This window comes from Dinoponera quadriceps, unplaced genomic scaffold (genome assembly GCF_001313825.1).
Source record: "Dinoponera quadriceps isolate SergipeBrazil2010 unplaced genomic scaffold, ASM131382v1 scaffold396, whole genome shotgun sequence".
In the NCBI taxonomy this organism is placed as follows: Eukaryota; Metazoa; Arthropoda; class Insecta; order Hymenoptera; family Formicidae; genus Dinoponera; species Dinoponera quadriceps.
The window spans coordinates 702,295-724,631 of record NW_014554609.1 but is presented as its reverse complement, the minus strand read 5'-3'; the positions used below and the strand labels follow the sequence as shown (position 1 = coordinate 724,631).

The 22,337-nt window shown below is 46.3% G+C and overlaps 1 protein-coding gene across 1 annotated transcript in view; it reads right to left on the bottom strand.

The window, feature by feature from the left end:
- Nucleotides 1–22,337, bottom strand: part of LOC106740555 — a 37,000-nt gene that overhangs the window by 1,144 nt on the left and 13,519 nt on the right. Inside the window, exons 2-26 of the mRNA XM_014611720.1 lie at nt 18,187–18,293; nt 17,935–18,050; nt 16,792–16,951; nt 15,954–15,987; nt 12,082–12,223; nt 10,851–11,030; nt 8,257–8,631; nt 7,840–8,031; nt 7,520–7,581; nt 7,260–7,448; nt 7,010–7,181; nt 6,553–6,660; nt 6,375–6,445; nt 6,158–6,284; nt 5,616–5,868; nt 5,349–5,464; nt 4,826–4,964; nt 4,606–4,740; nt 4,310–4,460; nt 4,105–4,232; nt 3,893–4,027; nt 3,330–3,481; nt 2,642–3,002; nt 1,380–2,136; nt 214–1,030 (exon numbers count right to left, since the gene is read on the bottom strand). Of these exons, the coding sequence (XP_014467206.1) occupies nt 214–1,030; nt 1,380–2,136; nt 2,642–3,002; nt 3,330–3,481; nt 3,893–4,027; nt 4,105–4,232; nt 4,310–4,460; nt 4,606–4,740; nt 4,826–4,964; nt 5,349–5,464; nt 5,616–5,868; nt 6,158–6,284; nt 6,375–6,445; nt 6,553–6,660; nt 7,010–7,181; nt 7,260–7,448; nt 7,520–7,581; nt 7,840–8,031; nt 8,257–8,631; nt 10,851–11,030; nt 12,082–12,223; nt 15,954–15,987; nt 16,792–16,951; nt 17,935–18,050; nt 18,187–18,253 (5,139 nt within the window). The 5' untranslated portion in view covers nt 18,254–18,293. The remainder of the gene's footprint in view (nt 1–213; nt 1,031–1,379; nt 2,137–2,641; nt 3,003–3,329; nt 3,482–3,892; nt 4,028–4,104; nt 4,233–4,309; nt 4,461–4,605; nt 4,741–4,825; nt 4,965–5,348; nt 5,465–5,615; nt 5,869–6,157; nt 6,285–6,374; nt 6,446–6,552; nt 6,661–7,009; nt 7,182–7,259; nt 7,449–7,519; nt 7,582–7,839; nt 8,032–8,256; nt 8,632–10,850; nt 11,031–12,081; nt 12,224–15,953; nt 15,988–16,791; nt 16,952–17,934; nt 18,051–18,186; nt 18,294–22,337) is intronic.

Sequence of the window (22,337 nt, the reverse complement as noted above, 5' to 3'; positions counted from 1 at the left end):
AGAGTGGATTTCGTCTTGGAAATTGACTTATTTAAAATTGTTTAAGTTAGAAGATTTTAACTTTTCAACTTAACCGAGTCCATTAATTATTGCCCAAGCTTGCATAAGAGAAAGGAAGCAAACTGAGTATTTGCTTTTCCCACCGGTGGAATGATATTTCTCTCCGTGTATCATCCGTACAACAACCAGCTTGAGAAGAAGCACACTACTCACCGTAGGCGTCTTCCGCAGGGTTTTCGCCGCCGGGCCGACACTGCTGCCGCTGCTGCTGCTCCTGCTGGCGGGTATCCTGCTGACTGTAGTTCGCGGCTGGCCCGGCCGCCTTTTGTCGGCGTCCTTCGGCGGCAACGGGCTGCTCGACGGGCTCTTCCTCAGGTCGTTGGTGAGCGCGCGGATGGCCGAGGTGTAGCTGCGTAAATGCGCGTGCTGGCTGGACGCCAGGTTGCGCACCGTGTTCACGGACGTCGCGCTGTTCAGGGAGCTCCGCGAGCTGCGCAGGCTGCTGCGCGAGCCCGAGCGTTCCACCTCGTTCCGGGTGGTGGACGCGGGTTTGCTCGGCACGTTGCTCACAGTCCTCTTCTCTCGGAGGGACTCGCTCTTCCTCAACGCGGTCTCGCGCTTCGCGCCACCGCTCGCCGTACGTTTCGGCAGGAAGCTGGACTTCTCCGCGGGGACGGCCCGCGACGCGCTCTTGTCCGTCCGCGATTTCGGAAGCTTGCCGCCGACGGACGAGCGTCGTCGGCCGTCCAGGTCGTCGTCGTCGTCGTCCTCACGACGGCGGCGTTTCTCACCGGCGTAACCCAGCTCGGCCGGCGAGCACCGCGTCGAGTCGTGCGTGTCGGTCTCATAGTTACCGGAGGACGTCTCCTGGCTCAGAGTCTCCGACACCAGGCTCTGAGTCTCTTCGAAACCTTCGTCGTTCAGCTCCTGATCCCTGCCTTTGCCGCACGGTGACGCCGAGGACGTGACGCTTATGTCGGGGATGTACCGGGAGCCGCGGTACACGGAGCTCTGTCGCGTCACGAGCACGCTGAAAACGAATCGGATCTCCCAGAGTTACGTAAATTCCTCTGCGGAAGGTGGAATCGAGTCGATTTGATTAAAAGTCGAATCAAGTCGTTTTCTAATATTTCCGAGGATTATAAGAATTAAGTAAAAATATTCGGAAAATCGTAATAACAAAATATTTTTCAGAATCGACCGATTCTCAATTGTCAGATATTTCAATATTCAATATTCAAATATTTCAGAAGATCGCATTAACAAAATTCAAAGAATCCAGGCAGTTGACTCGCCACACGCAAGCCCCGAAATTAATTTTTATCTGGCTCGATTCAAATTCTTCCTACGTTTGAAACCTTCTCTTCTAATGCACCTACCGGTCGCGAGAATCGTCCGCCTGAAGAACGACCATGTTATCCTTCCGAGATGCCAAGCGGCTGCTCTTCAAACCCAGGTTCGCGCGTTCCTCTTCGTCCGGGACCGCGATCGGAGCGTTGTTGTCCCGCGCTCGCGTTTGATCCTGCTTGCGGGGATCATGCGGGGAACTCTCGTTTCTTTGGAAGGTGTCCGGCAGCTGTTGGTTCACCTGGACGACGGGAGGGCTGCTGGTCAGACGAACCGCCTCCTTCACCTGGCTCGGGTCGATCATGCTGCGATGACGTTCCCGACTCGTCACCGCCCGCTCGGCGAGCACCGTGACCGGTTCACGAGGTCGCGACTCCTGCATGACCGGGCTTAACACGGTATTGGTCACCGCCACCACCGGCGGTGGCGGATGGCTGACCGGCAGCCGCGAACTCCTGTGGCCGGTGGTCGAACGTGACAGACGCTGGAGGTCCTCACCGGAGCGCGCGATCTCCGCCAGCGCGGCGTCGATGTCGCACGACGACGTGTCGCCACGTCGCTTCAACTTGTCTTGCCAGACGCGCAACATACCGTCCTCCTCCTCCTCCTCCTCTTCGTCGTTGTTCGCTTTGTTCACCTCGTTGTCGTTCAGAGCCAACGTGCTGGGCCGTTGCGCCGGCTTCTCCTCGTACACCAGCTCGGGATTGGACGCGTCCGACTTGTCCCCAGGATCCTGGCTCTTCTTGTACCTGCGGGTTCGCCGCGTCGCTGAGTACCTGTCGAAGTTGCCTAAAGACAGAAATAACTGTACCAGTAATAATAAGAAATTATATTGCCGTCGATCTTTATAGTTTCTTCGGGGAGTCTTTCTACCATTCACGAAAATCTCGTGAATTATCCTGTGAATTCAATTTTTTCATCGGCGGATGACAAAAGTTAGAACAACATAGAATCTATATAGATTCCTATCTAGGATCTGGGTTTTTAGTGCAAATCCCCAGGGATAACCGTGGGATTCGATATGAATTTTCTGTATGGATTCGCGCCTGTCTTCTTCGACAAAAATACATTAGAAATTGTAAAAAGATACGACGATAAAAAGGTAAGCTGGGTCTTCCTCGACTCGATCTTCGGCATCTGAATGTAAAAATAATAAATGTAGAATAGCGATAGAATTGAGGGGATTACGGTGAGCCTACGGAATAATCGTCAGATACAATTCTCTCAATAGGAAATCCATCTGTCGACGCAAGATGGTATCTCAGTTTGTATTGTAGACTTCGCTTTCACTCACCGTTACCGAGATCCGTGCTGGAACCGACGGGCTTCAGGATCGCAGTCTTCGTCTCTCTCTGGAGGGAACTACTGCAACGTTCTCGCTTACAGGGCTCCTTCTCCACGGGCTTTACATCCTTCGGCGGACTGAACAACCGTCTAGTCGCCGGCGGCGTCTCGATGTTGTCCGAATCGATTTCGATTTTATCGCTGATTCTCTCCTCGTCGGTGGGCTTCTTGCCGAGCTTCGAGAAGCGCCGCGTCGCCGGTGCTTGCGACCCGGTGTAAGGTTGTCGGAGGTAGATCGTCAGCTCGTCCTGCGTGTCCGAGTTGATCGTGTCAGTGATCTTGTTCTTCTTTCTGTCTTCCTCTCTGATAGCCTGCGAATATGTCGTGATAAGAATTAATAGATAACTCTATATCATTGAAATATGTTAGATCAATTTCGTTGAAAGAATGAAAACTAATTACTGAAAACTACAAATATATAGTCTCGTTCTACGGAAATTTTCACCTTTAATTTAATCAAATTTTACAGTTAATTCAAATTTTTTAGTATTTCCCAAATTACCCACGAATCACGCGAAGAGTTAAGCATTTATACTTATCGTTGAAGGATTTAAAAGAATGAAAGAGTTGCATGCAGTACAGTGTCTCGAATGAGGAAATGATAAGGTTAAAAATCGTTTTCCAATTCTCTGACATACCTGCAGTGTGCTCGGGACGAGAGCGTTCTCGGTGCTGAGCCTGGACCTAAGTCTACGGGAATAACGTGGATCAGTCTCTTCCATACTATTTGGTACGTTTAAGCTCGACTTTCGCCAGGGCGACTTGTCCTGGGACGAGAGTGGTTGGGCTTCTAGATAAGAAGAAGAACGTAGTTAGTCTTAATGATTCTATCAAGTCTCTCTTTGGCGTCTCTCAAGTTCGTCATTTGGAACGAACTTAATCCCGTCCGTAAACTTACTACTAGATTTAAAAATAAATTAATTGTAAAATAAAATAAAATAAAATAAAATAAAATAATAAAATTTAAATAAAATTGAAAAGTAATCAAATCTAAGTAAAATTAAATATGTGTTTAATATTTATTTGCGGTAAATCCAAGTAATTTGAATAAATAAAAAATAGAATAAAATAAAATGAAAAATAAAATGTTTTAAAATGTCGTACTGCGCAAAGAAAAAGAATCATGTTGTCATTAGCGCTAAGCTACTTCGGCAACGATCAAACTTTTGATGTAAATAATCAGAAAACGAAGCGCACATACCTTCGATGGCTTCCATTGTGCGCATCACGTCGGTCTTCTCGACGGACGGCCGCCAGTCGTAAACTTCGGAGAATCCCTCGTGTATGGACTGGTCTTCCGCCAAGGTGTTCGTCGCGCAGCTCTTGCCTTCGCTTTCTGCGATCGAAACGTCTTGCTTTAGAGTCGGCACTCATTCTTCTTGAGATGAATGCCAGAGAATAAATTTCTCTCACCTGAGTCTTCGAAGGACCGTCGGTTCGCCTGGTGCAACTGCTTCGCTTTTCTCTGAAGCTGCTCGCCCGCACGATCCTCCTTCTCGTTCTCCGACAGCCACGCCTCGATCTTTTGTCGCCACGCTTTCCTAATTGTCGAAATACGAGTCAGTCGAGTCAGTCACGCCGCTTCTTCAACGTAAAAGTCACATTAACGTTGACCTACCCGGTCGGTTTAACTTCCTCCTCCTGTAGAAACGGCTTGCTCTCCGCGAGAGGAGACGGCGAGCTCGGTCGTTCCCGGTCGCCCGAGAAATCGGCGTTCAGAAGATCCCCTCTTCGTGACTGTCCGCGAGCTCTCCGCGCCCACGATCGGTCTGCGACAATATCAGAGGAATAATTAAATTTGATTTTAAATTCGAATAATTAAATGGACTCGTCGACTAGGTCGATTCAACGGTGCATAGCCGGATGATTATATTGATTATTCGTTGAAGTGAGATTAACTCGAAGTGCAAATACCTAAACTTCCCCACGACTTCCTTTCCCGCGTGTTATCTTGGCCGGAGGTGCGCAAGAAGTCCATTAAATTTCCGTCATCGTCCTCGCAGGGTATCCTGCTCCTGCGTCGGCGAAGCGTGCCGTTAGGCGTGATATCTGTCGAATGATACAAACGATGAACGTGGAATATATGTTTGATCGGCTTCTTGTAGCGAATGTAATATAAATTGCAACACGATACCTGGCGAGTACGTGTCTTCTTTGGTAGATTGTTGATCGGGACCGCCGGAGCAGGATCCTAAACGACGTCGGATACTCGGCGATCCTGTGACAGAGACGTCCTCGTCCGACGTGACGCCGCCATTCTGCAATCTTTTCATCTGCAAATAACGTTGAAATGTTCATTGGTATTTTATCTGACAATATCTGATTACTTTCTGAGCTAAATATTGTAACGAAAATTTGTTCTCATGCTGTAAATATCATAAAATTTGTCCCAGGTTAAACACATTATGATATCAATTAAATTAAAGAATTTTACTTTTAAAAATTAATTAATCGGTCTCAGAAAGACTTTTAAAAGAAAAAAATTAAATTCATAAAATATCAATTCGTACAAATAAGTGAAAGTGTTAAAAAGAAACTTAGAAACTAAGATTAAGTCCAATGGAAATCTTGGTTATATTCTAAGGGTTCAAATAAATAACTGATATAATTGATTAACTGCTAAAATAGATATGAAATAGAATAGAATCAAAATTCACCTTAGCCTCGCTGCGGCCGTAAGTTCGCTGAGGTAAACCGGTATGGAGATCGAAAAGTCCGTAGTCCATCAGGTTGCATTCCGATTCCGAGCCCGGTGTCTCCGCTTGATTGTTTACTGCGCATTCAATGAGCATAAATTTAAAACGTTTATCGAGGTAGGATAATAAAAAAAGGAGTAAGAAAGAAATAAGTCGTGTTTTTATGAAACTGAGAAGTTATTTTTGCAATTGTCACAAGGACCGTATATATTCTAATGAGAAGCTCACGCAGTCGTTTTCTCGCCAGCAACTGCTCCTCGCGCTGTTTGCGACGTACTAGGACCTGCTCTTCCTGGATACGCCGCCTCTCGTTCTCCGCGACAGCCTGGTTGAACTTCTGGCAAAACTGATGGAACACCTTGAAACATTCTTCGATCTTGAACGTGTTCGTGTCCTCGCAGAAGAATTCCGCGAGCGATCGTCTCACTCCCTCGAGCTCCTCCATGTCCCTCTTCAACTGCGCCATTTCTTGCTCGGCCATCTGTGGATTTTCAATAAAAATTTATTTTTATTCTATCTATCTTGTTTAAAAAATTTTTTTTCAGTTTTATTTTAATTGCTTTTCAATAAGAATTTCGACCTCTTATTTTCATGCGTCTTCATTTATTCGTATTTGTAATTATTGTAAGAAAAGTTTTAACGGAAACGTGTCTTCATAAGAAAAGGAAAATGTAGGATTGAGAATTAATTAATTTCTACAGTTTAAAAAATATTTTTGATTACATTAATTCGTTGCTTTTTTTACTCGCGCTATATCTGATATTCATCACCTGAAGAAACTGTGCCATCTGCTCCTGAATATCGCTTTCGGTCGAAGAGAGCTGGATCTGACTCTTGATCTTCTTGATCTTCGTGTCCAAGCTATTGAATTCGTTGGTTAATTGTTCGATCGTCGTTCTGGAGCAGGATAAAAATTGACGAGTGCTATGAACAATGGTGTTTTGCAATAATTACGACTGTATAAAATGATTCTTTCCTCCTTCTTACTTTGTCGCTGCTTCTAAGGCAGTCATATTCTTCGCAAAACTTAACAGATCCTTCCGTTTCCTCTCGGCTTGCTAAAATGCACGAATACCATCCATATAATTTTTACAAAATTACACACGTATAAATTATTGATACGTATGCATATATGTAATTAGCAAAAATTGACTGATGTTTTTACCAGTGCCACGTAATGTATCAAATTCATCCCTGGCTTGTTCGCTCGAATCTCGGTGAGCTTCTGTAGCGAAGACAGCTTCACGCCCGCCGCATTGCCAGCGTAACCGCCCTGCGAAAATATGACCGCCGATCGGTTCTCGGGTGCTCGAGTTGGTCGCCAAAATTTGCCGTCAAAGTTAACACGTTGACTGCCACGCGTATCACTGTATCAGGTGATACCGTCACGTCTCATTAATTTACGTTTAAAACGTAACTAATTGCACGTAATAAATTAAACTGATCTTTAATAAAAATCCAATGAAAAACGAGCTCATAGATAAACGCATCGTGAATGACATTTGTTTATCGTTTATCTTTATTCGTTCGCACTTTGATTAAGCTTTGAGACGTAATCGTTGAAAATCAACGTTGACGGTCAACATGTGAATAAAATAATGTCCCTTCTCCGAATTACGTACAGAATTGAGAAAGTTCCCGGCGACCAAGACCATGTACAGCACCTCCTGCAGGGGTTTGTTCGTCATGAGGTCCTCGCCGGCGAGAATCATCGAGTTGATGCTCGGCTCCAAGTAGCTCATGTTCGCGGCAAACTCCTCCTTCAGTAACATGCACTCGATGCGCAGCTTGTAACTGCAATTGCCGATCGCGATTAGCTCGTTCTCGCTGTATCTCGTTGGAGCGAGTCGTCGAATCATTCGATACACTTACTTCGGCACTTGGATGAGCTGCAGGAAGAACTTTTCGGCGTTACCGAGCTTCGACTTGTCGCCGTCGAAGCTCTTCAGCATCTCGAGCTCGTCCACCTCCGGCAGGATCTTCAAGAGACCGCGCAGCTTCTCGACGCCGATGTCGTCGTGACCGCCGTCTTTGATCAACTGGATTATATCCTCGTTTGAACTGTTGAAATATACAAAGGTGCGTGAGCGGAAGTTGTAATTCTGCGATTTTTCGTATTGCGTTTATCGTACCTCCGAAATTGCTTCAGGAAGATGTTCACGTTCAGGCTTCTTTTCCCATCGAGTAACGCAATCTGGAAGAGAAAAAGAAATAAAACAATTTTAAAGATACCATATACGTACAAGAAAGGAATGATTAAGACAATTTTTTTCTCATTTCCCTCGTTCTCATTTTCTTTCCACATTAATTTGCAATCCCAGCCAATGAAATTATTGACTTTTCTCCAATATTTGGACTTACTATTGGTTTTCAAATTTTGGACATGTCATTTTCAAAATAAACGACTTGTATAACTGGAAAAATATCGCGAGGTAACATTCGGCAAAGTTACCTCCGTCGGTTCCCGGCGACGTCGCTCCGTGTCGACGCCGATGCCATACGAGGAGGCACAGGTCGTCGGCGGTACCATCGGCGGTGCTTGCTGGCAGAACAGGCCCTCCATCTCGGCCCAGTCCAAGTCTGCCATCGGAGAGTTCTGATGCTCATTCGCCACCAGGGACCAGATATTGCGTTTGCCGATCACCTAACGATCGCAAGTTTTAACATCTTTTCCGACAAATTTCGAACTGATTTTTACGTTATTATGCTACCGGGATAATTATAATTCGACAAAGAGTATTGTCGCATCGACGTAGAATTTCTTTGCTGTTTCTTATTAATATCTTTTCACTGAATCCTTCCCTTTAGAATGGAAAGGATCGCGCCGGTTTTATTCATCGGCACGAGTTTTTCCCTCAATCTTGTGCACCTTGTGATTCGGTATCTTGTTCCAGTTGATGGTCTTCATCTTCGTTTTGGGGGTGGGAATCTCTTGCTGCGGCAGCAGTCTGGCATGATTGCTGGGCGGCTCAGGGGTAGGCGCGCGTGCGACCGGAGGTACACGCAGAGGTGGCGGCATCGGAGGCTCCATCGCGGCATCAGCGGTGACGATGTTGGCGAAGAGCGGCGGCGGAGGCGGGGGCGGCAAGACAAAGCCGATGTTCGGGGGTGTCGGCGGAGTCGGTGCCGCCGGGGGTGGCGGCGGTGGCGGCAGGGGTGGCGTCGGATTGCTCGCCGGCAGCGACGCTTTGCGCGACGTTCCGCACGTCTGGTCGGCGCCGCGGCAGTGGCAGCATAGATTCGTCTGAAAAAATATCAAAAATACGCGTAGCTTACTTCGTATTTTAATTTCAACAACGTTTAAAAATGTTTATAATAACGATAGTTTTGTCGATAAAGCAAGCTTTTCGAACGAGATCGGTTTCTCGTCAATTTTTCTCTCAGAAAAACTTCCGAGACACAAATACCGACACGCCGAACGCATATCCAGATGTCTGTCGTTAAATGAGACATCCGTTATATACTTATAGTTTAGTGAATGTAGTTAGTCAATGTGAACAAAAAAGTTCCCTACTATTTTTCAAGCAACCGTGTAAAATTTTAAGTTATTAATTATTCAAAATAGCCATGTACAGAAGCTTCTTTAATCATCAAAAAATGTTATTTCGTCTTGCTATTCTCTCCTGATAATAGGAGAGGCCGGGGCAAATTGGCTAACCGATTATTCCTGTTGTTTTCTAACAGGTTACAGAATCGAGCAAGTAGAAATTTCATGATCATCATTGACACGTTTGAAATCTCTGCTTGCTCGATTCCATAATCTGTTAGAAAATAACGGAAATAATTGATTAGCCAACTTACCGGTTTAGCCAATTTGTCTCGGGCCTCCCCTATCTCTTCGATTGGAAGTGATGTAAATCCAATTTCGTAAAGAAATCGATAATTCAGTTGTTGTGTTTGCAGATCATTATGAAAATAAAAAAAGCAAAAACGGATAATAATGGACTCGCATCACTTTTCGAAACGAGATGGCTCTTGGTATCAATAATTAACGCTTCTGTGCGGACGCTTCTTTTTGGATAACGAGCGATAAAAGAGAAAGACCTTTTCGCAAGAACGAGTTCAGCGAGATAAAGAGATGACGGGAGGTTTTCACCTCATTTCAAGGTGCTTCAACTTAAATTTGGAGATAAGTCTCGTTCTTCGCCGCGCAAGATCATATATCTCTTTGCGCGGTTTATGGAAGGAACGGCTAAGTCCGCGAGTGTAAATGCACGGCTTCGTGATTCATCGACATGAAGCGTGGTACGGGTTTCTTCTTTTATGGACTCGCGTCTTTCGGTCAAGTACGGCAGAAAGTAAAAGTACCCACCGGTGGCGGCGGGACGCGGCGCCCCGAGTGTTACATTAGTTCGCGTTAGCGCGGTTGACATTGACGGTCTTCCCCCTCCCCTACGCGAGTACTCGCGAGTAGTCGAGAAATTTTCGACGATCGGGATCTGATGTAACCACAGCCGCTGCGATCTCCCCCGCGATACCCACCTCATTGTATAGTCGGCGAAAGTTCGAAAAGAGAGACGGAAAGAAGAAAAAAAAACAGTGTCACGGCGGATAAATTCATCAGCGGCTCATACTGGGGGAAGAGGCACTGCGTCTGAATGATCGTCCCGACCCACCTTCACCGTGTCACAATGATCATTCCTAGAAGCGTTTAGCGCGATACGTTGCGTAAGGAAGCGCAACGACAGTATTTCACGAGGAGACGACGGACTTTCGATTCGCGCCTCGATCGCTTCCCTCCCTCGGCTTCTCGTTCGCGAGCTCGACGCGCGATACCATTTTTCGACCATACAAAATTCATCATCATTTTCAATCGACAATTGTACAAAAAGACAATTATACAAAATATAAATTGTTTTGCGACTGTTGTTTACATAGCATTATTTTTCATGAGAATTTCATAATTTTTCCCCTGCGGAAATGACGAGATATCAAGAGTTTCCGAGATACAAGCGATTAGAAAAGCGAGGTTTCCCGTCAAAATCTGCCGTTTGTTTTTTTCGTAAGGAAGATAAGAACCAAAAGAATCAGCGAAAAATGGAGAAAAGAATGGGTTTTTCATAAACTTTAAAACCATATCTTCGATCAGTTTGAAGTGGACCTTACTTTAGCAGAATGTTAATTTCAGGTTTAACTATAAAGATAAGTTGAGGACTGAAAAGTCGTCACACAGAAAGAAAGTCTCACAAATCAGTGATAGATATTTTTATATATAAGCAAGAATATTGTAATATTATTAAAAGTTTTTAATCTTGAATCAGTGCAACAGATTGTGCATCAGATCAAGACTAAACGTTTTCTAAGAGGATTATAATATTCTTGTTTATACATGAGAATATCTATCATATACTAATTTCTTTCTGAATATATAAATAATGACTTCTCTCTCTCTCTCTCTCTCTTTCTCCGCCAAAGAAAAATTGTGAAATTGCGACTGAGTGAAGGGTGAAGCGGGGCACTCACCTGAAGACTAGGCGACCTCAGCAACTTGGTCGCGTCCTCGCGGCTCTCGAGCAACGTGGCGCGGTGCACCAGAGTCTCCGCGGTGTCCCATGCCAGATCGCTGGCGGCGTCCTTTGGGTCGAGTCGCAGCAGATGCTGCAGGACACTCAGGAACGGTATCTCCTGCGGAGTGTCTGCAACCTGAGAGTACGCTGCATTTCGTCACACGTCTCACGAACCGACGTTCTTTATTCATGCCTGTCCGTAGCGGTGCTTAGAATAGCGCCGAGATGGAGATTGACTGGTTGACACTGGCGGTTTAACGAGTGAGCGGCTAACAACGCGACGCGATGTACTCCACTCGCTTCGAACGAAACCGAATTCATTCTCGGAGGAGGCCTTCGTTAAAGACGAACTCACGTATGGACGCCTATGTCGAAGATATTTGCCGAGCATCGTGGCGAAGAATAAAGATTACCAGTGAACAAATAAACGGTTCCTGTGACTGGAAATTCTTAGGAAATTATTAAGCCGATTCTTCTTCTCTATCATACGGATAAAACCAAATCCGTTGGTGTAAATGATGTGTAAATTTTCCGTTGCCTGGGGACCAGACGATAAATCACAGAAATATTCCTGTAAGAGGTTCTACACAGAGAAAAAGATTTCTTTGGATTTGGTATACTTTGGATTTAGTGTTTAATATAAACAATATAATTTAATATCAAATATTATTTTACACATAAAGTATTAAGACATCAAGTATTTATTGTTCGAGAAGCTAAACAATTTTGTTGAAAATTTGTTAAATCAAAGATTCGTTTACATGTTCTATTCCAAGAGACAATGAGTTTCAATTAAAGAAATTTTATGAAATCTAAAGAAATCTTCTCTGTCTACTTACGTCAATCAATTACTCTTCAATTGCCTAAACCAAGTTTCAACACAGCTGCAAGAGAATGTCCATATGAATATTCAGAATGAAAAACGACCCGAAACTGTCCACACGAATGTTTTCAGTCGCGGTAACAGAGATTACATTTCTTGCCGCTGAGCTTTCATCTGGTTTCTATTCAGTTGCAGCGATGTTGTAGCAACTGAGATCTTTCCGCGCAAAAATGACGAAATCCACGTTATTTTTCATTATCTCCTTGTTCAATATGAACCCTCACTTAATTCCTTAATTCTGGAAATGCCTTGAGCGTAAAGTTCGCGCAGGAGACTTGGATTTTTTTGAAGCGAGGTCGCTTACTTGGCCGAGGATGGCGTAGAAGACGTCCACGTGGGAGGAGAGGTCGATCCCGGGTGGCCCGTGATTAGTGAGCTCCTCGTCGGTTTCCCGTTGATCGTCGAAGACGTCCAGCTGCACCCGCACGTCCGGCGCGTGGCTCTTCCTGCAAAGAACAATCGCACGCTTTCCCAATCCGAGGATATTTCAAGCCCTTAACACGTCGTTGTCCGTTCCTATTTTCGGCGGACGCGCGCGCGCGCGCTCTGCGATACACTCGCGAGCTTTCTCTTCGGCCTTCCGCTCTTCCGCTGAGATGAGAAGCGCGGAGAAAAGTCGCACGCGAGATGCCCGGAGGGAAAGAAGAAGACGAGAAAAAAAGAAATAAAAACGAAACGAGCGATTTTCGCGAGACTCCACCGGCGATGAAACAGCTGTCACGTGGAACGGCCTCAACATCTATCGATGAGATCCAAACACGCATCTTACGAGTCGCGGAGCCCTCGAATAACCCGAACACTCCGCATTCTACGGGCGCATTCTGCCTCCTCAAAGCGCACGGAAATAGTCCGCGGACTATCCGCAGCCTCTCGGTTCCCGGCATCGATCCTCACGTTTGATAAGTAGATCGGAACACGCTGAGGGCTGCGCATTGGAACATAGATTATTAATTACGGACGACGTCCGAGGGGAACGCCAAGTTCCTCGTCGATCTCTCGGTCGTCGCGATTCGTCGTCGGATGAGCGTCGGGGGCAACGCTTATCGTAATCGAGGGTTCAGAGGGAGGCGCGCCACTGATATTTAAACGCAAAGGGAGGAGGAGAGATAAAGAGAGAGAGAGAAAGACAGATAAGTCGAGCGTGGCGAACGATCTGGGAAGCTTCCAGCGTGTCCTACCGCGGCGTACCAAAATACTCGGCGCGGCGGTCCAATCCTGCCATCGATCTTCGCCACGAGCAAAACAGACGAGGGATAAAGAAGAGTGCGAGGAGAACGCGCGCCACGGGGCCACGGCCGTGACTCACGTGGGGAGCGACGACGCTCGCGGGCCAGCAAAAGGACGAGAGACACGCACACACACATAGGGGGAGGAAAAAGGGGGAGGGGGGAGTTCTCTAAAACGCGTCTTTCTCTCTTAAAATACACGAAATCGCCGTTCACCTCGAGTGACCGTGTGCGACCGAGAGTTCCGCTTCGAGGTGAAATCTGTAAAAGCCTATTCTGTTACTTCGTAACAATGTCACTAGCCTAGGATATTGTTTCGCCATTTTTCACCATATATAATAATCCACGCAATGACGTAAAGTAGAGAAAACTGTCGTTAAAAGTGGAAGGATATCGGGACCAGTTGGCTAAAGGGGTGAGTTGAGAAAATTGATTATTTCTACTGATTTCCGATTACAGAATCGAGCAAGTGGGGGTTTTATGATCATCTTTGACATGTTTGAAATCTCTACTTGCTCGATTCTGCAGTCTGTTGGGAAACAGCGAGAATAATCAATTCGTCAGCTTACTCCTTCAGTTTCTACAGAATAGGCCGATTAAACGCGGGACGGATCAGGCAGGGCGAATAGCTCGCGCGGATTCCCCGCGGGCGAAGCTCCGGATCCAAGCGCGTAACGTTCTATTTCCTCTCGGTGTCGTGCGAGCATCTCTCTTCTCCGGCGGGGAGGCTGCGGGGCGGGCCAGGAGGAAGTGGAGCGCCGGCGTGTGATTCATCGGCGACGCGCGTTGAAAATATACTCGTGGCCGGACGGATTAATTAACGTTCGCGTGTGTCACTGCACTACCGCGAGAGATGAGCCGCGTCGCGCGTTCCTCGGGCATCGATTCTCAATCGGGATGAGGAGTCGAGACAAGGACAACGAGATTCCCGGCTTCTCTCTTCTCTTCTTCCTTACCGCTGGATCGACCATCGGTGATGCACGCGCCGAGCGTCGGCGACGGATGAAAATTTCGGATGAAGACTTCGGATGAGAGCGGGTGGAAGGAAGAAGAGACGACGACGACGAGCGGGAAGAGTTTCCTTCCGATGACGGAGATCACGGGGTCACGAGTCACGAAGGCGGCAAACGCGGAGAACGCCGGCCGGCCGGCGCGTCGCGACGGCGGATGCGTTTCTGGCGACGCTACGCGTCGTTGCACCACGTCCGCTCCAGAGCGCGGCGCGAGACGCGGTGTCGCAGGTGCATCGCTAAGGCAAGGAGTTAATTCGGGCTTTCCTCGCTCCCTCCGGCCCCCGCCGACGCCCTTTTCTATTTTTCCTCCCTTTCTACCTCCCTTCCCGCCGTCCTTCTCGCTATTTCTCTCTCTCTCTCTCTCTCTCTTTCTCTCCTTTCCGTATCTTCTCTTCTCTTCGCTCGTCGAGAACGTTGCTGAGAATGTGGAGAGGGAGACGAATTGCCCGGATATACTCGATTCTATTTCTCGCCCATTGGCGTCGCACTGTCGCGCCGATGAAGGTGTCATCTGGGCCCGCGTCCTTCTCGGTCGTCAGTGTGGAATCTTCGGGTAAACTTGGAGACTCCACGCGACTCCTTTTCGCTTGATGGTGTCTCGCGACTTCGAAGAAAAACTGTCATGATTCAAGGAACGAACTTCTCTAACGGGAGGTTTCGAAGATTTGAAATGAGGGATGTGAAAAATGTTACTTAAAGATAATAAAATTGGCACAACGTTATCACAATCCGTCTCGCGTGAGAGCTTTACATCGAGTTTGTAACATCGAAGAGGCGGAAGTCTCTCAAGATCTTTCCATCATGGCGGTCTTTATAAAATTGTCGCTTCGCACTGAGAAAAAATTATGAATCTTTCTAGAAATTATAGTCATTTTCGGCGCCAATCATATTTTCTATTGCTCCAATAGAAAGTAGTGGTAGCGATAAACATGTACAATTATTGATAACACTATAATACAGCATTTACTATGCGAGTGGATTTTCCAACTATAATTATTTCACTACACTGTCAGGAAGATTTATATTCGCGATCTACACAATGCCGTTAAATTAACAACGCGTTTCGTAACTTCTTCGTAACTTCTACGCAACTCTCTTTCCCCCACTCGAGTTGAATTCAATCGCTCGGAGATCTCCTTAAGCGAAATTATCAGTATTACCGAATCGTCGTATGCGGATTCGTTCCTATTTCTCGCGGAGCGAACGGATTCGCTTGCATGATCGTCTCTGAACGTATATGGTACGACTACGAATTCGTTTCTGAGTCAGCGCACCAGATCGCGCTAATCGTACTGTTTGCATAACAGTGCCTACTGATAAGCGGTGTACATAATATCCGTTAACAATGGCGTTTAATCGAAGAGTAGCCGAAGGTGCGAGAAAAAAATTTCGCTCGAGCAACACGGGTCTGAAACAATTTTACACACAGCCGTCGACAGTCTTGCGCGCTAAGTAGACATTTGTTCGGGTTAAATGTAGATTAGAAAAAAAGCATCGTGTTTCACATTTTGCGCAAAACATCGCGCAAAGATTCGAAAGATAGACGGTACAATTAATTATATTTATTCTGACATTTTCATCGTTTGGTGCAAACTTATGGATTTATCGTCTCTCTCCGCCGCTTGAGAAACGTGAAGGACCGAATTATTCGGAGGCATTCGCATTAAGAATATTATTTGGATTAGTGCATGCAGAGACGACGACGTCCATCGCAGCCTCGACGGCGTATCCTCCCTCGTTAGTGTACCAACCAATCCGAACGGTGTAATTATTTCTGCGTGCGCTCGACATTACGTAGCGTGCAAAGAAGGAAGGTGTGGGTACAATGAAGCGTAACCTTTCGTAACACGTTCATTATTATTTATTATATTCCACACAATGTTAAAGTGGTTAATAAGTTAATGCCGCGAATCCGGGTCGTTGGTTGGTATACTCACCGTAGCTCGTTCAGGATCGGCAGGAGCTTGAGTCCTGGAACGAGAAAGCACACGATTCGGTGATTCCGTGCGAAACTCCCGACGAATCCGTGGAATCTACGAATGTGCGAATTTCGTGCCGTGTTTTTGTTCGCGTAAGTCTCTGCATAAGATCTCTAGATTTGTCTGCGACTGGTGATGCTAATTTCGAATATCCGGTTACATTTCAAATTACTCGGGCATTCGATTATCTAAGTATCTGAATACTTATATTAAATTAAAATACTGATATTAAATTATATCGTTAATATTAAACATATCCAAGTGGAAGAAACGTACGTTTCTCTGCGCACGTGCTGAATTTCAAAATTCCGTCACATTTATCACGCGTGGCCAATAAAATTCGGAGGAATCGCCTAAAAATTGCGAGCCGAAAAAAGGAAGACACACCCGGTAATGGAACTTTCGCCGTGCGACGCGCACATCATTAATTCCCGGGCGAGCCGGGATTAACGTTAAATCGAGAGGTCCCGCGAGATTTATTTGCCGGGCCAATTAACTCAAACTACATTCGGGCAGATCGCCCGAGGCGCGACTCGCGCGCCGATCGGCCGATCGCATCGACTCCGCGCGAACGCGTCGATTTTTACCTTGCACGCGGCTGATGCTAATGAAACGAGTAAATCACCGCCGTCTTCGAGCGATATATTTGCCTCCTCCGCCGAATGAAAGAACGTTTAAGAAAACGCGCGATCGTCAAGTAGTTAATCCCGGGGCAATGAGGAAGCGAGCTACAGACGCGCGCGCGCGACTCGATGGCGCGAGGAGCGGCTCAAGTGGCCGCTTTTCTTTCACTCACCGATGAACTCGTTGCGAATGCGTATGCGATCCTTGAGCACCGGCGTCGAGATGACCAAACAATTTATGAACGCCAGCAGCGCGGTCTGGTAATCCTCGGCCGTCGCTTTCTGCAGCTCGTCTACCACGACTCGCAATCGATAACGCTCGCCCTTCCGCTCCTGCGACCGAATATAAGCCTCTCATGAGACCTCGCTCGAAGTTATCACGCTCCTCTCTATTCCGGGAAAACGTATTCCCGAGATACATCGGCGGCGATTCCGCGGGAAACAAAGACGTCTCGCATCGCGACGGCGCGCGGGCGATAATTCATTAACGGTGAACTTCGTACTTCCGCCTGATTTATTCGGCGATGCGCGCTTTAAAAGCTCGTAAAGACCCCTCATTTAGATTCGAAAATGAAAAAGCGAGCGAGGGGGAAAAGAAGGGAGGGGAATAAAACGGAAGAATGTCGCGAGGTTCGCTGGTGATTCTCGCGTGTTGAAAGCTTGTTCGTCGCTGCGCCGACAAGGCCGCTTGCTAAAAGAGGGTCGTTAAAATCTCCGCAAACACCTGTAAAAACCGCGGCTCTCTTATTTCTCGAAACCCAAGCGACGTCGTCGCCCGAGCGCCGGGAAGTCGCGGAGGTCTTCGGCACATTTCCCCGTCTCCCTCGCTTCTCGCGCGGGAGAATTCAACGGCGCTTCGCGTCCTCTGCCTTCGTTTCTTGCGGAGCGCATGCAAATTGCCCTCCCGGCGGAATAAAAAAAGAAAAGTATATATTTCACAATGCGACGTGTTAAACAATGGGAAACATTACGGCAATTCACTCTTACTCGCGTGGCGCGCGCGCTCGCGTGCGCGCGAACACGGGAGAGGTATATTACACAGAGTGTCGTTCGTTCTTTTGTTCACCGAAGGGAGACCTTGAACCGTGACTTTTACCTAAGCTCGCGGCACACGGCACTTTTACAATCAGCAGGCACTCTTTGCATCTGAATGCCCACCGTCGCGCGCGACGTATAATGTAATCGGCTCGCGAGTCCGTCCGGCGATCGTTTACGGACAGTCCCTCGTCCTCCCGCGTCGTCCGTCAAGTTAATCGCGCGCTGAAAGCGAGAATAAAAATTCGCTAGCTTTCAACATTAGACACGCTCGCTCGCACCTGGTAGGTGTGAAGAGTATCGATGGCTCTCTGCCTGCCATCCTGGCTGTAGACGCACAGCGCCGACAGTAACTCCACGACTTGCTTCTTCACGGACGGACACGCCGTGTCCAGTGCTGCAATCGAAATCGTAATGCATTAGCATTGACTAACTACGCAAGAGAGAGAGAGAGAGAGAGAGACGCACAAAAAACACAAAGAGGATCGGGGAGAGATTAATGGGGGATCAGGAAAGAAAAACGGACGATTTACCCGAGGCGAGCTTGACGCAATAATCAGGATTATCCACGATGTAGTCGAGACCGACATGGGAGTCCATGTTGGCTGTCGCATCCGCTGGTGGACACTGCGCTTCCAGTCTGCAACGAAAGAAGCGAATTTCTAAGCGGGTTCTCTTATTATTATATAGGGTTTCGCAAAGACGCCGTGCCGGAAGTGTGACGTCTTCGCGAAATAATTTCTTCAAGGTGAGCTTACTCTTTAAGGATGCACTGCCCAATCATATGGCGCCATAATTTCAGGTGGCGTATCAAGGGGGCTCATAAAGCTTGTATTTCTCAAGCAAAATTATATTTCACTGGTTCACCGTAGCTCGCTACTCATTTTGAAAAATAACTCGTTACCGTTATCGTTACTCAGGAAGCAATGATTCGTTGCAATTTCCGCTACTTATTTCACCAAATTACGAAGACCGTTCTTTTTTCTTTTACGATGTGCTGCTGCCCATTCCACGTGTATTCTATACGCGCAAAGCGTAACGATCAAAGTAACGATTATATTAGTAACGTTGCCGTTACATAAAAAGTATACTCGCATTATCGCTATTGTTGCTAACATGGACAAAAAATAACGTTACCAAGTCGTCAATGAAAGAAAAAAGCGATTATTAGGGAAAACGACGACGTCACAAGCAATAACGCATCATTTGCCAACCCTGCTTCCAACTGACTTCGAAAATAATCGATCGACGGGGGTGGAGTGGAGCTTCGTGAGAACGCGGACCCACTTTCTCCCTATTTCTCTCTCTCTTCGTCCTTCGTTTCGACGTCTTCGAGCATTTCTGCTGCCTTTATCGCGCGTTGAATTCATTGCATAAATGGCGAAGGCACCGATACGCGTCATTAACGACGGATAATCGCGGGACGGGTGTCGATATTTCACCGGTGTCGAGTTATCGCGCTTAAAAAGCGGACAAAATATCGGCCGTTCCGACGTCTAACGGTGCGCGCCTGTGTCTGATTCATAAAGTGCTCGATCGCTCATTCGCAATAAACGCTAATTACAACCGGTGTCGAGTACCTGTAAAAGGAAACGCCACGTTATCGCATAATTCTTCTTAATCTCCCATTAAAGCGAGACGCGCCGCCGCGGTGGAAATAGATACCGCGCGAGCGCGCGCGCGGCGAACGCAACGCCCGGTTGATGTTTCGCAACGGACACACTGAACTTTTCTTACCATAATTAATACCCCGATGACGCTTATAAAACTCCCCCCCCCCTCTCTCTCTCTCTCTCTCTCGCGGCCGCGTTAACTTAATAAGCGATCGCTTTTAGGCGAAGCGAAAATCCGGTCTTGCGTCATCGCAAGGAAGGAATAGGATCCCGAATAGAATGATTAACTCTCGCGTTAAGACTTAATAGGACGGCTACGCTGAATCTGATACGCCGAAAAAGCCGCCTACGACAGGTAAGTCCGTGTAAATACTACGTAATTATATAAATTATTTTCGTATTATGCTGTACACGCGCGTACATGCGAGCCGTTCCGCCATTGACGTCTCCTTCCTGTCGTTGACGGGTAGTTTAATCGTCAATTTGGGATAAATATTCCTTGATGAGAGCTTGACATCTGTGACGGATCTTCCGCGGGACGGCGATTATTTGCCGTGACTCTTCAATTTCGGAGTCTCAAAATACCCCCCGACAATCGGCGCAAATTAAATTTTCGCCACAACCGGACGGCACTTCCGTGACAAAGGAACTGTTACGCGTTACGAGAACTTCGATTCGAATCGAGAGATTCTTCGATCTCAAATGTTAGATGATTCTGCAACTTGAGACGTTACCGCCGAGTTTTTTAAATTAATTATACGGAGAAAGAGAGAGAGAGAGAGAGAGGGGGAGGGAGAGAGAAAGAGAAATCAACTTCGATTCTTCGAGGATCTTGCGCACGGCGGAGAATTTGAATCGAAGAGAGTGCTCTACGCGTATCGTTGAAAAAAAAAAAAGATTCAATCAACGTTTCTCTTTTGCGTCCGATCTTCAGACATCGGTATCTTTATTGCAATCTATCTCCGCCTTTTATCGACGAACCAATTTGGTGAGCATTCAGTCAATAAACCAATCATTCCCCATTAGTCAAACCCACTCGTGCCGAAAACTCAGTGCCGGGGCTCGTCATAGAAATGCAAATACAGCCGAGCCGAGATAAAAACGCTAAACGCCCCGTTACGACGAGAAGACGATGCCGAGCTCGCTCGCCGCCTCTCGGACGACGAGCGACGTGATGTGTGGTGATTCAACCGGGCAAAAACAAATTTCCTAGGCGGCCTACGGTCTACGGACGGAAGGAGAGAGAGAGAGAAAGAGAGAGAGACTGTGATCGCTTTGTATTAAAGCGTGAAAACGCTTCATTTACGGCGCGAAGATTAATGATTCCCGGAGCCGAGTTGCTCGACGCGCGTTCGCTCCGACCCGATAAAACCTCGAATTCGCAATAACAAGTGGAGTGAATCGAGTGAGTGGAGTGAGGTCTAGGTTGGAGCGTGCGTGTCTGCACAGCGACGCGGATAGTGCGTGCGCGAGTACGTCGTTATACGCGTTTCTCGACTTTGACACGACCCGAAGAAGGAAGAACCCGTGTCGTTCACGAGGAAGATCCTTTCGTGGGTGATGATCGTTTTCTTTTTCTTTTAATTCGCGAACGACGGACGGAACAAAATTCAAAAGCAGTGTCTGAGGATGTAGAAAGAAAGAGAGAGAGAGAGAGAGAGGTGCGGGCAGAATAAGAATTAGCAGGTGCTAAGATGTAGCTAAGATATTCCTTTGGAACAGGGATAGCTAATGTTGCTAATGAGCGCCCAATTTATTCGCCTTTGAACTCGGGCGCTACAACGAGAAATACTCGCTGTCAGAAATAAATGACGTTTCAGTAGAGAGTCAGCGGGAGAAAGGTCGCGACACTTTTATCTCGATGAATTCCAGAACACATCCGGTACTCAATGAGAGAAGATGGGTGTTTTTAATCATTCTCGAAAGATAAGTTTTTCCTACTGGTTAACTACTAAAGGCGTTCGGAAATTCATTAAGATAAAAGAATTGCAATCTTTCTTTCATTCACTGTATGTGTGCACATGAACACGATAAGGTATTTAGGAATAGCTGCACAAAAAAAGATTTCTTTGGATTTAGTGCACACATTTGTTTGACTTGGATCTCTTTAATATAAACAACCTAATTTAATATCAAACGTCATTTTGTTTGGATAAGAATGTTGTTTCACTAGAATAAACCATGTTGTTTGATAGGAAGAACAATATTACTTAGAGGAAATAATATTTTGCTTTCAATAAAAAAATATATTTCATTAAATATTGTTCTGTACTGAAACAAAAATGTTCGTTAATATTTTTCTAACATACATGTGTTTGGGTGAAAATACATAAGAAATATACTACTTGACGTAAAAATATTGATTGTTCGAGAAACCAAATAATTCTGTTTAATCAAACATTTGTTTGTTTGTTCTATTCCAAACGACAAATTTATTTCAATTAAAGAAATTCTATTAAATCTAAGGAAATCTTTTTATCTCTGTGTACTCGCGCTAGTGTGTACTTTTAATTTCAGTTAAATTAAGCTAATAAAATTTTTACGAATGCGAATGTAATAGAAGTGAATAGATTTTATCCGCAATGACAGGGCAAAATAGCCTTTCAGCCAAATTCGAATCAGCTACTGAGATTTAGCTAATGAAACTAAGTTATTTATTTCGAATATCGCATTCTACTTATCGATCAGAATTAGGATAAGGATTAAAGAAGGTTCTGCCAATGAACACGAGCATTCACAATCGCTTTGTGTCCCAGCGCAAATTATGCTAAGCGGTCCCGAAAAAAACGTACGCGACTGTTCGAGAACGAGTGTCACAGAAACTTATCTGGCAATCTTATCTGACCTTCACCCGCGTATAGCTGTGAACAGAATAGCCGTGAACAGATAGAAGGTTCCTTGACATTCAGCCTGCCAGTTCGCACGTCTACTTCTAACGAAGGCACTTGAGAGCTTCGAACCCACTCGGTCGCGGCTCGATACCGCACGGAAGTGCCTACCGCTTCCGCTCCTCCGAGTACTCATAGAGAGTTCGAATTTATCTCGTTCAAGTTTGATTTTGCTAAGCAAAA